This window comes from Lagopus leucura, unplaced genomic scaffold (assembly GCF_019238085.1).
Source record: "Lagopus leucura isolate 7727_CA_CO unplaced genomic scaffold, USGS_WTPT01 Super-Scaffold_100002, whole genome shotgun sequence".
Classification (NCBI taxonomy): Eukaryota; Metazoa; Chordata; class Aves; order Galliformes; family Phasianidae; genus Lagopus; species Lagopus leucura.
This window is the reverse complement of record NW_024962263.1, coordinates 82,517,604-82,534,114: the sequence shown is the minus strand read 5'-3', so window position 1 is coordinate 82,534,114 and position 16,511 is coordinate 82,517,604. Positions and strand designations below refer to the sequence as shown.

The following is a 16,511-nucleotide window of genomic DNA, read 5'->3' as shown; positions in this document are numbered from 1 at the left end:
TGTGCATTAATTCCCATGCAGCAAACAAATATAGGATTATTATTTACAATATTTAGTTTTAAATGATAGTATTTATTAGCATTTAAAATTTAATCTGATCTAATAGAGAGTATATATATATATATGTGCATAGAGACACACCATTAACCTATTTTAATTAACCTATTTCAAGATACAGAAATTAGACATAAAGTGAGAAATAATTATCTGAGTCTGAAGGAAAGAAAAAGACAGACTGGGGAAACAATTTTGCGGGGGTTTGTCTGACAATTCCTCTGAGAGTTATGAGTGTTTACATATTTTTGTAGAATACCTATAAAAACTCTTCATAACATGTTTCAAATTGTAGTGTTCTTACTTCTCTTAATCTCTTATGATACATAAGGAACTTCTTCAGTGTGGAGGATTTGTTTTCAAGTCCCATGTTCTAGAGTCGGGTGATTATATGTTTATTTCATATTTCAAGCCTTCTTGATTGCAAAACAAAGAAATTTTTGGATGAAAACTATATACTATTTAAACACAGATAACTGTCCTCCCAAAGCTCATTCTTTTTTATGTTCTTATAATTAATGCTGTATGAGTCTCTTTGTTTTAAAAACCTGAAATATGTCTTCTCTAATAGACAAACAACTGCAGTGGGATATCATGTACACAGTTTTCTCCAGCGGATAAGGTTTGGGGTTATGAATACTAGTTGCTTATTTTCAATTCCTCACTATTTTTTATGATTAATTTATCTCAATTTTAAAACTGTTATTTCGTTATTTGAATATGAATCAGTGCCCCTGTTGCAATAACAAAGGGCCACGTAATGAATGCAGTAAGTAGTTTTCTCCTCAAGAGAGGGTCAGTCAAGGTGATGACTGAAGCATCTGAGGCAATGCTTTTGCTTCAAAGTTGTGAAATAGGGCTGTTAATTCTTTGCCTGCTCTGTGATCCTGTTGCCCTAATGTTGACTTCGGTGATCACAGAAATTGAACACTTGGCAGAGATATAGCAATAGCCCAACATTAGTAACATGCTTTTCCTATCTTGAGCAAGCCATTCAAATATGAATGAACACTAGCTCTAACAGTATTTTTGGTGCAAATAATTGTGTTGTTACATAGGAAGGACTGGAAAAGTTCTCTCTTTGTCATCCCAATGGGTATAGACCAATTATATAAATGTGAATTTCCTATGGTGATGTGCTTGACTTTCTCAACACTGACTTGGAAGAAGTAGTGCTAGGTTTAAGTGACTGTAGCTGCAAATAATACATTTTCTCACACCAGAAAAAGAAGAAACTATTTTAACACAATAAAATTCTGTTTATGACCCACAGATAAATTAATTGAAAACAGTGTTGAAGCAAAGTCCCTCTTCTAAAACTGTTAACAAATGCAATTTTTGTGTGTTTACTTTTGAACTATGAAGTGGTCTTCGCCACTACACTGAATTAGAATAATTTATTCTGACCAAACCTCCTGCAAATAATTCACCTTTGGACAAAAAGTAATGGTTAAATTTCTTACAAAAATAAGTATTTTTGAAATTTTGAAGTTAATTAAAAATGCAATAAAATGTAAAAGTATATGCAGATTTGGTGATAGCATTTTGTTTATGTTTTTTGGTAGTTCTTTATTAAGTCTAAGCTGATGAACTCAATGACTTCAATTAATCTTTTCATTCATACATGTTTTTCTCTTCCTATCTTTTTCTTTCTGCCTGACAGGAATAATATATGTGCCACTGAACCATGCATGCAACTAAGTGCTTAATGATAATCTGTTTTTTATAGTTATTTCATTACTACCTGCACTTTACTACCTAGAAAGGTACCTCTTCATTTCGCAGATCGAGTGACTACACAAAACTAACATTGTATTTTGCATTGTATTATTTCCTAAAGATACAAAAAAATGTTGTATTTTATTTCACGAGCCTGGTCTTTCTGTTTGTTTGTTTTTGCCTTGTTTAACAGATATGTTAGGTCAAGAACAAAGCATGACATTGACATGAGAATAGGGATACATTCAGGATCAGTTCTGTGTGGAGTGCTGGGCCTGCGAAAGTGGCAGTTTGATGTCTGGTCATGGGATGTGGATATTGCAAACAAACTCGAGTCTGGTGGAATTCCTGGGTAAGGCAACGTGCATTTCCCACAGACAGAAACATTGTCAACACACTGTTACTATTTCCAATTCTTTCCATTATTTCATAAACTATAATTTTGGGTGTTTTGTTGGTTTAGTTGGTTTGCTTTACTTTTTCTTCTGTTTTATGATTGGTAAGAATATGTGAGGTTACAGCCAGAAACAATGTAGAAATGGTCTCCATGCAGAGGCACTGGAAAAGATAAAAGTATTTCTCCTCTTTTGCCACCTAGGATTTCATGAAGACGGTCAGTGGTTGTGTTCAGGCTATATGGTACACAGAGATAGCCCAAACATCTCCGCTAGCTGCTGACATTTCCTGAGTTTCTCCAAACTTCATTCTGCTCCTGTGAGGCATGGCAATGCTATGTATTTTATTCCGTAATATACAAAGTATGAAAAGATATCTGTTTTCATAGGTCACTATACTAATAACAAGGAGGTACGGACACTAGGCTTTTTTAATCATAAATACCCCAATGGGAACCACAAAGATCCATGAGTCCAACTCCTGGTTCCACACAGAACAACTCTAAGATCAAAACATATTTTTAGGAGTGCTTTCCAAAAGGTTCTGGAATTCTTGCAGCTTGGTTCAATGACCACTGCCATGGTGAATCTGTTCCATTCCCACCACCCTTTGCTGAAGAACATTTTCCTAATAACCAACCGAAACGAATACGAAAATATATCACTTTCCATTCACCTTTTTGGTTTCCCTTTATCCGTGGTGGCTACTGCATCTGGGGGATAAAATATTATTTTTACCTGACACAACATATAACTCACTGCATTTTGGAAGTTGCATATTCTAAGTTTGAAGCAACAGTAATGATTGCAGCAATATTCTATACGCTTTCAGTTCCCTCTGTCATTACTGAAAGATGTAGAAAAGACCACAATACAATGATGCAACTTTTGGCAATAGAACATAGAAGCAAGAGCCATAGACACTGTTGTACAGAAAAAGTTTAAAGTGATGCTATCATCTTGAGTGAGACAGGTTTTGAGTGACAGAGGATTTAAGCCATCTAATCTGAGCTATGCTCCCTATGCCTACATCAGGTTATGTCAGAACTGCCATGTTCCAAGGAAAATATAAAATTATTTTGTTTATACTATGTTTGTAAATGTGGACTCTCTCCACTCTTTCCTGTAGTGTGGGTCCTTAAGGTAATCTATATTCATAGGATCAGCAGAAAATGAAACTTTGCATGCTCTGAAAATAAATTTTATACTCTGCGTATCTCACCAGTGTATAAAATTTCAGAAAAAGAAAATTACTTTCTCTGCTGCTTATCACACAAAAGCTCCAGATAACTAAGAAATGTCATATGGTGCTTAGTTAGCATGAGCAAAACAATTATCTACACCAGCAAAAAGTGTAGTTTATTGCTGTTAATTCATACAAGTAATACAGTTATTAATGAATAACCCAGTGAAGGCACCACCTTGCTGGTGTCAATAAAATGCCTGACTAAGCTGCAGTCTATTGGAGCAGGGTAATTTCCACTCTCATATATCCGTTTGCTAACAGAGCAAAGCCTGTACGTGACAGCAGTTCACTAAGTCTCTCAAAGCAGTGATTTACATCAGACTTTTCTGGTACGCAAAGCAGATGTCCTAGAGCAGTTAAGATCCTTTCAGCCCTTCCTCACTTCTCCCCATGTAAAATCATATAACATTTTTTAATAAACACTCTTCTGCCAGCTTCCCATCTTCTAATTTTCTTTTGGTTCATCTAGGTATTAATCTACTTTATTGAACTAGCAGAAAACTTAGCCAATAATTAATTTTCCAGAATGCATCATTGACAGGTTTTACTTAAAGTTTTTGGCTTGGTATGTTTTCAAAACTCGGGTAGGCTGTACTTTTTCTTCGGTGACATTCCTGACATAATACATTTTTATGAAATTGAGGGAGTCTAATTGTTGTTTTCTTTTTATTCAGTGCAAAAGGTGAAATCCAGAAATATTTTTAATCTACCAGTGATTTATTAATACTTGATCCATTTAAGCATATTACATCAGTAGCCAGCTCCACACTCTAGTTATCATTCCCATTATAAGATCCATCTTTCAAGCTTTTGTAATGCAATCTTCTGAAATTACATTAGGTTGAAATTCAGTACAAAGATAGTCACCCTAGCAACTAATGTATCATTTTCTTTTTTTTTCATTCTTCATTCCTTTTGTCTTCCACTTTTTTTTTTTTTTTTTTTTTTTTTTTAATTAGTAGTTTACTTCAATAAATTATACCCCATTCAGTTTTCTAAGGGCTAGGAAATGCATTATCTAATATAGCATATGACCTGGTTTGAAAGTCCAGGCCTAATCTTGCTTGTATTTTGAAAAATCATTTTACTCTTCTTTTTTAGACATTTGTGCTACTTAGATTTGTTTACAACAGAGTGCTAATCTCTGTGAACATATGACGGCATGACTTTAGCCAGTGAAAGTTTTACAGAATCTATGTTGTCTTCAGTGTGAAGCAGAGATGGGGTTAAAAAAAAATGACTGAGTTCCAATTTTTGATTTTTTAATTATAGACTGATATTTAATACTTCATATGAATTTAATACTACAGTCTGATTGTCTTGGGCATTTCACAGTGATTAAAGATAATCAGCAATTGACTCTTCTGACAATACCTTCACATCATATAGGTGCTTATAGCCTTTGTACTCATTAAATATTTTGTGCAAATTAATTTTTTAGATTCATTTTTTAAGTTCAGGAAGAAAGTTCCCTGGGATTGTCTAAGTGTTGCTTCTTTCTGTGGAGCCTAAACAATTTCTAGTGCGTGAGGAAAAATTCCTAAGTGTGTGTCATAAAGAAATGATGCATTTTAGCTAACTCTGAATTTTAGGAATCTGCAAGCCTGACTTTCCAAAAGTGCTGTATGTCCAATTTTTTTAAAAAATGAACCAATTTTGAAGACATAGTGCCTTTATTTTTTGAGTTAGCTAAATGTCTAATGAACATCTCCTCATAGTGCATTTATAATTTTGTTCTGTAAGGTATTGCATGGCTAAGCACTTGGATGTGTTTCAGAGGTGTCTGCAATTTATCTTACATGTAGGATGTTGAAGATTTCTTAAAGATAGGAATAAGAAACATCTCTTCTATTTTGTTTCAACTGAATTTATTTCTGTCCTTCTCAAGCCATCATAACTATGGCGAAGAAATTCCAAATAACAAACACCTCCAAGTTTGGTTGGAAAATATCTAAAGACCTGCACTCATACTTTTGCAGAATTTCAGCTCTTCATATGTCATCTCTTTGATTTGTTACATTTACTTTGCAAAAGATTTTAACACTCTTTTTAGAAATTATCATTCCACTTGCCTAGTTTGTAGGCTAGTTTGTGTAACTATTCCCTAATTCATGTCTGGTATAATCAGATTACTAATTTAAATTGTTTGTGATACCTCAGCTAAGAGAATTGAAATTAGAGAGCCTTCACACAAACTGGTCGAATACACACCATGTCATTTCTTGACCATATCTACCTGAAGTGGCAATCTGGATTCATTTTCAATCATATCTTATTCAGAAAGTTATCTCACTAAATTATTACTGTGAACAAAGGCATCAGATATGAATATCGAGTTTTTCCTGTGACAGAACTTCATGCACTCCTGAGATCTTGTTGGTAAAAACAAGACAGTGCTTGCCCCCAGATCATTTTTGTTGAATATACTATTTCATTTTCATAATATAAATCATCATATGCAACAGAAATATTTCTATTTATCTATCATATTAACATGGTACAGAGTTCGTAAAACTCCTTGCTACCTATTTATACTAGAGTACAATCAGTATTTGCTACTACTTATTTCACTTATGCAGGAGAATCCACATCTCCAAAGCCACTCTGGACTGCCTCAATGGGGATTATAAAGTTGAAGAAGGGCATGGCAAAGAACGCAATGAATTCTTGAGGAAACATAACATTGAGACTTATTTAATTAAACAACCTGAGGAGAGTCTGTTGACTTTGCCTGAAGATATTGTGAAAGAGGCTGTCAGCTCCTCCGACAGGAGAAACAGTGGGGCAACATTTACCGAAGGATCATGGAGCCCTGAACTTCCATTCGATAACATAGTGGGAAAACAGAACGTAAGTCAAACTTCCTTTAATGTCATGTAGTATGAATGCATGCTTGAGTGCATTTCAATAATGGAAGCCTCAGAGAAAACAAATTCAACTTTAACCTTTTCTCTAATGCATACTGTAAAAGCAGATGATTAAACAAATCTTTTCAGGGCAGAAATAAATCATGCGTCCAAATTGGGGAAATGCCAGGGGCCCAGGCATTTTCTTTCCTCTCAATTTTATTTCCCAACTCTAATTAAATACTACACAGCTTAGTTTTAATTGAACCAGTCCTTAAAGAAATAAATTAAATATAAATTTAATGTAAGTAGCTGGTACATTCTAGGCGAAGTATGTATCTCATTGCATAGCTTCAATGCACTACCATCAAAGCAAAAGATGTGAGTGGACTTTCTGCCAGACGAAACAACATACTGTAATTTATCAATATATAAGGGAAAGAAAAGAGTTAAAAAAAAACCAAAACAAACATACCTTGAAAAATAATTGATCTGTTCTGTCTTCCTCTCCTCTTCTCTCCTGTCCTCTCCTTTCCTCTCCTCTCCTCTTCCCTCATTTCACACCCCTCTTCTCCTCCTCTTAAAAAAGAAAAATAATACAACTTAAATGCTGATTTTAAAGCATAACAAAGGTTCACTAGCAAATGAATTAGAGCCTAAAGTCGTGAGTAGCTTGATATAAATATGACTAACAACTTCCTCATCAGATTTTCCCAAAAGCACTGCACTACTAGCACATCGGGTAACAGCAATACCTATACAGTCATAGAATTTGCTTGCAAAGTCTCTTTACATAGAGGAAATAAAGGTTAAAATGCCCTCAGACACCTCTCTTTACACTGCACTTGAAAGATTGATGAGTCTTTATGAAACAAGGTCAGCTGCAGTTACCTTCAGTTTTTCTGAGTGATCTGTAATGACATGATGCATTCTTTCTTCTGCTGCACATCCTTGATCTTATCTGTCTTCATTGTCTGTTGAACTTCAAGTGTTGTTGTGTGGAGGTCTTTCTTTCTCAACTATTTTCTACTTCCTCCAAATCTGCTCTGAAATGATAAGTTTTCACAATCAAACAGTCCATGGTGGTATCTTCACCTCTTCAAACTGAACTGGAGCATGGTATAGTTTGCTGTGATATAAAACACTTGTTTTATATATGTTCTGTACATCTGTGTAACTGTATGTACACTGCCTTTTAGTATTATCTGTAACTCTTTCTATATATTCTCATTTAATTAGGAACAGAGGTATGACTGCATGCTGCTGTGCCTATCTTCTGATGTCTTTCTCTTTGTTCTTCTTTCCCTTTAAGACATTCCAATTTCTGTACTCCAAAAGATCTATGGAGAATAGGCTATCATTTCATTGTTCATTTTTTCAGCTAAACCTGACATTGATGCTAACAACAAAAAGTAATAAATACAGACCTACTCTTTCCATTGTATTTTTGAACAACTCTCACTTAATGATCTATTTATAAGTTCATGAAAATTATTGCACTAGGCATAACTGAATTACTGTCTGACACAAGATATTTGTTTTTTGGTAGCAAATTATCTATTTCTAGAACGGTCTCTCACTTTTTTTAAAGAATAGAATAGAATAGAATTTGGTTTTGTACTTGAAGTAACTAGAATTTTGTATTACACAGCTCTCTTGCCCAAATTCAAATTCTCTGCAATGCAAATTCTTTACCTCAACTTCATTTTGCATGGGTAGCCTAAGTCAGTGAATTGAAGGTGTCTTGATGTGAGTGAGGAATAGAATAACCATCTTTATGAAAAGAACCATAAATATTAATAAAAAGTATAAGAGTTTATTTAACAGTTACAACCATAAAGCTTAGGTCTGGTTTTTAGATAAGCCTAGGATACAAGTGTTTACTCTGAAATTGAACTCATGCTTAACTTGGATGGAACTTTCTGTAATTGATGGAGGTGTTTGGGTTTCTCTTCTAAAGCAAAGAAAGTCAAAGAGAAGATATTCTATTTTAAGACTGTGGATTTGGATCATTTTCTGCACCTTGCAGAGGAAGTAGCTAAAAGCAAAATGTGGTGACCAGATGTCAGGCTGAAGTCCACAATGAGACTGTAATGACATGAATTAGACAAAAGCAGATTTAAATATCTGTGTCTTGGGTAAGCATATTGTAGTGATAACTTAGCAGTTATATAAAAAAAAACAAACTGTACTTAAAAGACTGCCCAGGCAGCAAACAGGTATAAACTGCAGGATGAAATCTGGCTCAAAGCCAAGGCACTCATGGTTTTGTCTACTGACTGTATCAGGTGTTAACTTCCCACAGAGTTCTCTTCCCAAATATAAGGGTCTAATGTTATTTGTGGTGTTCCAGGATGTGTGAGAAACCCGCATGCCATGTTAAACCAGGCACCTGTGAATGACCTGTGGTCATATGGATTATCTGCTAAAACCAGGAAGAGACTCTGTGACATCTCGTATACTGTGAATCAGCCATGCTGAAACAACTGAATGCACCAGCTAGAGTACTATCTAAATAGCTCAGTAGGCTTCATAGGATTGAATAGGAGCTTCATACAGTTTCTTAACTGTGGCTATCTACTGCAGTTTGAGAAAATTTAGCAAACCCCAGCTGGTCTCCAACTGGACCAACTGTGTATGGAGTTCTATGTCACACCCCTTGGGTCTCTCTAGATACTTTTCCAGGATGCCATAAGGCATCTTAGCTGACAACAGCCGCACATAACTGACCAACTGAAAGTATTACTAAACACCTGTAGGATGCAGTTGACACACCAGCTGGATGGGATGCTATCCAGAAAGACCTAGAAAGGATTGAGCAGTGGGCCCAGGTGTATCTCATGAGGTTCAACAAATCCAAGTACAAGGTCTTGCACCTGAGTTAAGGCTACCCTCACTACCAATCCAAGCTGGGGGATGAAAGGACTTAGTGCAGCCCTGCTAAAGAATACCTGACCATACTGGTGGATGGGAAGCTGCACGTGAGCCAATAACGTGCCCTTGCAGCCCAGAAAGCCAGCCAAATTGTAGGTTGCATCAAAAGAAGTGTTGCCAGCAGGTTGAGGGAGGTACTGTACTGTTGAGGCCTCATCTGGAGTACTGCATCCAGATGTGGAATTTTCAGTGCTGGAGGGACACAGACCTGTTGGAGTGCATCCAGGAGAGAGCCACAAAAATAATCCAAGAGATGGAACACCTCTCCTACAACGACAGGCTGAAAGCTGGGGCTGTTCAGCCTGGAGAAGTCAAGCCTCTGGGGAAACCTGAGAGCAGCCTTTGAATATCTAATGAGGAGCTATAGGAAAGAAAGGAATAGACTCTTTAGCAAGGTCTGTGGTGACAGAACAAGGGAAAAGATGTTAAGTTTAAAGAGGGGAGATTTAGGTTAGATATAAGGAAAAAGATTTAAGACAGAATAGTGAGGCACTGGAAGAAGTTACCCAGACATGTGGTGGATGCTCCATCCCTGGAGACTTTCAAGGTGAGGCTTGATAAGGCCTTGGTCAACATGATCTAGCTGTGCATGTCCCTGTTCATTGCAGGGAAGTTGGACTAGATGACCTTCAGATGTCCCTTCCAACTCTAAGGATTCTTTGATTCTGTGATTCTATGAATTTTAATTTACTTTTTTTTCTGAACAAAATCCTACCTGTATCCCATTTTTTAAATATCTAAGCATGTATTTCCCTATTTCCTTGGAAGATCTGGACTTTGATATATGAAGAAAAACAAATGGAAATCTTTCCAAGAGATTTATAAATATCAATATTACAAATGGCCCTTCTTTCTGAAATCAGGATGATTGCACTTGTTACGTGAAAGCATTATTGAAAGGAAGCAAAATCTAATTCCGCGGTACCTTTTTTTAAATGTCTGTAAAATATTTCTAATGTAGAGTGGAATACAATTTACTGTTTGTTTGCTTGCTTTTAATTCTTTCTATACAGAGACAAAATATGGTTAGAACACATACATGGCCAATAATTTGCACAACATTTTGCTTTATTTGTAATAATATTTACTCTGAAGCAATTGTCTTACATGTGTGTGCTTGTGTAAGAGAGAGACCTTGCTGCATTCAGATACAAACTTTCTTATTTTACTCTGAAATTAAATACAATTTCAGAGTCTGGTTTTGCACCAATACTAATGATTGTTGCCATACTCTTGACATTATGGCATGTCTATCCATTACAGACTTTAAACCTGTTCATACATTCAGCAGAAAGACAGTTCTTCACAGTGATCAAATTCTAAAATGTAATCTGAAAAAAACATAGTTGCTTTCTAGAATGAATTGAGAACATTCCCTTTGTGTGAATAATACACAACTAAAACATTAAGGACCTTCTCCATCCTCACTTTCCATGAAGATATCAGTTATTTAATATACACAACAGGATCTAATGTGATCCTGTTCTTTAACAGTGACTTCAATCTCTCTTGTGAGATTTCATCCCCACAAACTGATAACAACTTTCTTGTAATGCCCAGTTTAGAAAAGATAGAAATACCTAAATTAAAAGAGTGTCTTAATGTCTAATCATATAATATTGAGTAATGGATTGTTTCCATGGGATTTTGCTGTAACCTTGTTGCTAGCAGCTTAACTCCGAGACTAATATATCTGAAACATTAGTACAAAAAGATAAAGTTCAGTACAAGAAAAGTTTCCTTGTTTTTTTCCCCCCGAAGATTTTTTTTCTAAAGCAGAAGTATATTTCTAGTTCGGAGTTCCTGTCTTGTGCTGTGATGTATGAAGGTTTATATCCTTTACATTCATTAACATTTCTTAATGCTTGGGAGTATCACAGGTAATAGACTTTGTTTTCCCATTAGCCTGTTCTTTCATGTGGTTTGTGTCATGAGATCATAACATAAAAATAGATAAAGTTATTTTTATGAAAGCAAATTCTACTTCTTTCCTGAAGGTGAAATATCCTTTGTACTATCTTGACTTGCTTTGTTTTGTAGAGCTGTGCAAAAAACTTTTCTTGTTTTTGTTTTTTTTTTCTTTTGATTTGTCAATGAAATATCAAAGGGATAAAGCAAACAAGATCATATTTTTAAAATAAAGTGAATTACTTTTACATTCAAACATATAGCTTAACTATAATCTTGACTGGCTGAAATATATCAGTAGTGAAGAAGAGCACATTATCTGAAAACCCAAGCTGAAGCAATCAGAGATGCCACCTTCTTTACTCCTGCCTTGTTGCTCTGTTCCTTAACTACACACATCCAGTAAATCTAAGATTAAGACAAGAAAAATGTTATTATTCTCATTTTATTTCTGACTTCTGTTTCTGTAGCTTCCAATCCGAGTTGCAAAAACACACCATTAATGTACATACTGTGTTTTGATTTTGGTGTGTACTCCCCTCATTCATACTCTAATAATTATGTAGTGGAATCTAGAAAGGGGATGTATTCCTAGCATTCAGTAAAGCAGCAAATCTGCTAGTCTGTATAAGACAGGACATTAAAGCACTTCCCATAAAGTACTGTATGTGTTTAGTGGAACAGACTTATTATTTTACAATTCTATAGATTTCATTGAATAAATTGCATGGAATGCTGTAATGGTTTGCAATGCAACATGACCTAAAACATTGCATTTTTAACCCAGGGGGACCAGCAGGTTTATTCTGTTTGCATGTGCTTTCCCCTAGACTCTGGCTGCCCTAACAAGAAATTCAATAAATCTGCTTCCAAACCATCTTGCACAAGCTTTGCATGTCCAGTCTGGGCCTGAGGAAATTAACAAGCGAATAGAGCACACCATCGACTTACGGAGTGGCGATAAATTGAGAAGAGAGCATATCAAGCCTTTTTCACTGATGTTTAAAGACTCCAGCCTGGAGCATAAGGTAGCTGAGTCTTGGTAGCTGCATTATTTGCTACTCATATTGTAATAAATGTCCACTGAAGTAGAGAAGATCTAGGTTCTAGCTTGCCTTGTTTCTGTTCTGGTTTTGTTCTTTTTTTTTCTTAATTTTGTTTCAGTTTTCAGAAGGTGGGGCTGAGCTAGAGGCCATAATGGGCGATGCCATGATGCAGTTGTGACAGCACTACAACGATTACATTTAATTTTTGGAAAATGCCTACCCTGAGCAAACTCTTCTTCTGAAAGCAAAAAAAAGCCATGTGCTGAGTTTCATTGCTGCCTAGTACAAGCACTTTCCTATCAAATGACAAATTGCTTCGGCACAAACAGTGATTGAGTTTATTAATAAATTGACACTTCTATTAATAATATATATATATTTATATAGATGTGTGCCTTTCATTTATTCGTAGAATACATCTGATCTTCACAATGTCAGCTGCTACGCTATGCCATTTGAGTCAAAATTAGTCTGTCAGCTCCTTGTGGCAAACATCCCTTCTTTAAAATCTGCTTTCTAGTGGTAATTATTGTTCCTGGTTTTGCTGCTTCTCAGCAGCAGAGCGATCCCACTAATTTACGTTTCAATCCATTCACATATATATGTATTAAGTTAAAAAGGGCAAAGCAATGGGAGAATTGTAATGCAGAATGCCAACACAGAGTGGGATAGGAAAGGTGATTTTGTTGACTTTCATGCCACTGAAATGCAGCAATGGAAGGTCTGTGTTAGGATGTGAATTTAGACTAAAGAAAAAAGAAAAATATTTAATTGAGTATTTGGAGACCTGCTTCATTATCATCATTTTCCACCAGAAAACAGACTGTTTTATTTGACTTATGTGAAACTAATCCTCAGGTTGTGATTAATGGTGAGAGCTTCATGAAAACCACTGGAAAAGAAAAAATATGTCTGAAATGCATTGAAGCCCTTATTTTAAAAGCAATCTTATAGAAAGGAAAATAAGTATTTTCTTAAAAAAAGAAAAAGTTTGATTTCCTCTAAGAATATCTGCGATACTGAGACACAAGGTAGAATCTCCAAAAGCCATCAGTGCTGCAAAAGATATGAAGATATTTCTTTCAGTGGAGTTATCATGCAAAACTTGCAGAAACCCAGATCTCATGAACAGTGAAATGAAAGGCTGCAGCTGAAATCTCACTCCTCTTAGCAGGACCAAAATTCAGTAATGACAAACTCCACATTTACTTCTGGATGACAAAAACTCTTTTTATCTGTTTTGATAGTTTTCTTCTCAGTGTAACATTTTTGACACCAACATATGTTGTAAGGGCTGGAAAATGGTCCTTTCATTCAGTACCTTTTTAGGTGCCTGGACCAAAGAGGAAGTGCAGGAAAATGAACACAGTTCCTTTCTGTAAAGTGGACTGAACCCTCTAAAGTAGGTTGTTTTTAGCACAGCATAGGAATACATTTTTTTAAAATGGCAGCACTTCTATTTGCTCCCATTCATCCACCTCCAACAGTTGGAGAGCTGCCAGCCAGGAACTTCTTCTTTGTGTTGAGTGTGCAATGACACCATGGGCATGCTCAAAGAAGGATGTGGAAAGCACCAGGAAGCAAAGGGATTACATGGATTAAGGAATGATGAATTACAATTTACTCTTCATTATAGGCATTGTCTTGTGAGATGATGTGGAAAACACCCTTCTCTCTCCTCCTAGTTAGCCTAGGTATTAATTACAGATGCTTTAGCAGTGTAACTTAGTTCACAGTTTAGTGCTGGCCTCAGTATTAAACTATAATATGCAGGGAATCATGAAAAAAACTACTGGGAGAAATGATATCTTGCAGAAGGTAGCTATTTACTCCACATTCTCTTACTACTATCACTTCTTTCTTTTCTTCTCCTGCCCATTCAGGAAACAAAACTGAAAACTCAGATTAGAAGCACTTCCCCTTCTCCCCACCTTTCAGCCTGGAATTGTGCTTTCTTCTAGTCGCTGACATTTTGCAACTGCTTACCGTGACCTTCTACATCAGCATCTTGAGCTCTTCCCTGCAGTGTTGCTGAGCAAACAGACAGAATTAAGTCTATTGGTCTCCCATCTCACACTGCTGTTTCCATTTGCTGTTGCCAGTTACTTTCAGTTTGGCACAGTGGCAGCTGTAAATCAGAGGTGACTTTGAAATAAACTTCTCATATGTAAAATACCACACCCTCACATTTAGCCATCACACTTCAATGCAGCACTAGTACTTGCCTGATACTTACTTCTTTTGCTTATAAATGCCTCTCACCACAGACTTCACAGCTATTCAGTACATAGAACAACCTGTACCCATAGCTGATCTTGCTCCCAAGCATTGTTACAGGAACAGTGTTCAATCAGAATTGTGTTAATGCTCTGTACCTGAAACCACAGAGAAGTGAGTGACCATATGAACAATAATCTGTATTCCTTCCTCCTGCATTAATGACAGGTCTACCATGCACTGTGATTATAACTCTTTTTGGGTAGCTTGAATGGATTTCAGATGTCGTGCTGGACTTCTAGTTTTTCAACTGTCCGTGTTAATGGATTTTTCTTTTTTGATTACTTATTTGGTTTGACTATTATTCATTCAGTTCAACCAAGAGACTGCAGACAGCAGATTTACAGTAGTACCAAAAGTGCTGAGGTTTCATAAGGTAAAGAATATCTGAAAACAGCATGGCCAAACCAGCATGAGAGCTAGCACAGCTCCCAGTTTGCAATAGTTGAACTCATTGGTATATCATGGCTGTTTAAGTCAGTGGTACATCTTCCCACTCCTCTGTTATCTCATTTCGCTTAAGTCCACTTTGGTGATAAGATAAATGTACATTCCACAGCAAGTAGCAATGATTACGTTACTGACTGGGTTATCTCTCTGTTGCAATATGTATATTTTTTTTCCCATTAATTTTTTTAAGAATATATTTTTCAGAGGTTTTGTGCAAGATCTTCATCTGGTATACTGTATAGATCCTTTCCTCGAATGGACTAGTCATTACTAACCTGCATTTTACTCATTAGCATTTGATGTCTAATTTAGAGACTAATTTACTCACAGTTTTGCTAGAGGTAATTTTCACAAATAGGATGTAGGCATACAGGGTGAAAAAGACATCACTGGAGAGTACTGCTAATGGTAGTAAGAAAGTACACTAAGGGTTTTCAAACGTGTAATGGCTCATAAGGAAAACCTGATAATACTTTACGTGATTTCCAAAAATTAAAAGATATCATTATGATGTTCTACCTTAAAAGCAACTACTTGGAAACATCAGTAACATGTACTTTCAGAGAGGATAAGTAATAGTAATGGAGCAAGGTGATTAGCATTCTGGCAGGGGTTTTGTTAAGGAAAGTTAAGTTTCCAGGATAAAAATTTGTATAAACATATCCTAGGCTTTTCTGTGTATATGTATTACTATCATAAATCATTCTGATCTTAGAGGTGAAGAATCTGTATAATTTTGGTGAGATGAGCACACAGAAAACATCAAAAGGGCTTTCAAAATACAGTTTTTCTTATGTCAAAACTAGACCTAAATATCCGAGTTCCTAAATATCTGAATTTCTCAGTATCAGAAGTTCAGGTGGCTGAGAAGTTCAACGACTGTGAAACAAACGTCTCGCTTCTTGAATCCTGTATCCTTGCAGAGATTAGCCACACTTTCTCTCCTTCAACTCAAAAACTTCCAGTTGCTTCCCAGGGATCTGTGCAAGAAACACCTGGCAAACTCTGACCCTCTTGATCATCTTCTTTTCTGTTATTGATTATCAGTAGGGTCTATATCTACTCTTTGGTCTCCTCAGTTCATCTATCTCATCTCCTGCCTTGAGTTTCCATCTTCTGTCCCTGCTCAGCAGAAGCTGCAAAAGATTTTCCATTGCTCCAGAGGAAAGACTAAAATTAAAACCACTGTCTTCCATTTCATCTGGAAGATCAGCAGTGAACATAATGCCAACCATCTTCCTCTCCAGTGCACAAAAACACTAGGTGAACATATGAAGACCATTGCATGTCCAGCATCACGTTCTTCCAAGAAGCTCTAGAAAAAGCTGAAAGGTGGGGAATGTGCAGCATTGCTCAGTGGAGGAACCTTGGCCTTTCTTATCTGAGCTGAATTTTAGCAAGCTGGATGGGTGTAGCTAAACAGTGCCACTCAATAATTCAGAGCTCAAGGCAAAGGACTCAAGTCCCAAGAGAAGCACAGTGAGTCTCCTCTGCACTATGATCAAGTCATGCCAGTGTGTTAGATCAGTAGAACATTGTAGCCACAATTAGTTATGTGTCATCATGATTCTTTCTGCAACTCCACCTGGCTCTAGCTGGCCACATGCCTTCTCATACTTCTGGAAGAGTCTTGAGA

At 36.2% G+C, this 16,511-nt stretch overlaps 1 protein-coding gene across 1 annotated transcript in view; it reads left to right on the top strand.

Annotated features, from left to right (window-relative positions):
- ADCY8 (adenylate cyclase 8) overlaps positions 1 to 16,511 on the top strand; it is a 121,202-nt gene that overhangs the window by 71,565 nt on the left and 33,126 nt on the right. The window contains exons 6-8 of the mRNA XM_042869338.1: positions 1,967 to 2,125; positions 5,994 to 6,264; positions 11,933 to 12,130. Of these exons, the coding sequence (XP_042725272.1) occupies positions 1,967 to 2,125; positions 5,994 to 6,264; positions 11,933 to 12,130 (628 nt within the window). The remainder of the gene's footprint in view (positions 1 to 1,966; positions 2,126 to 5,993; positions 6,265 to 11,932; positions 12,131 to 16,511) is intronic.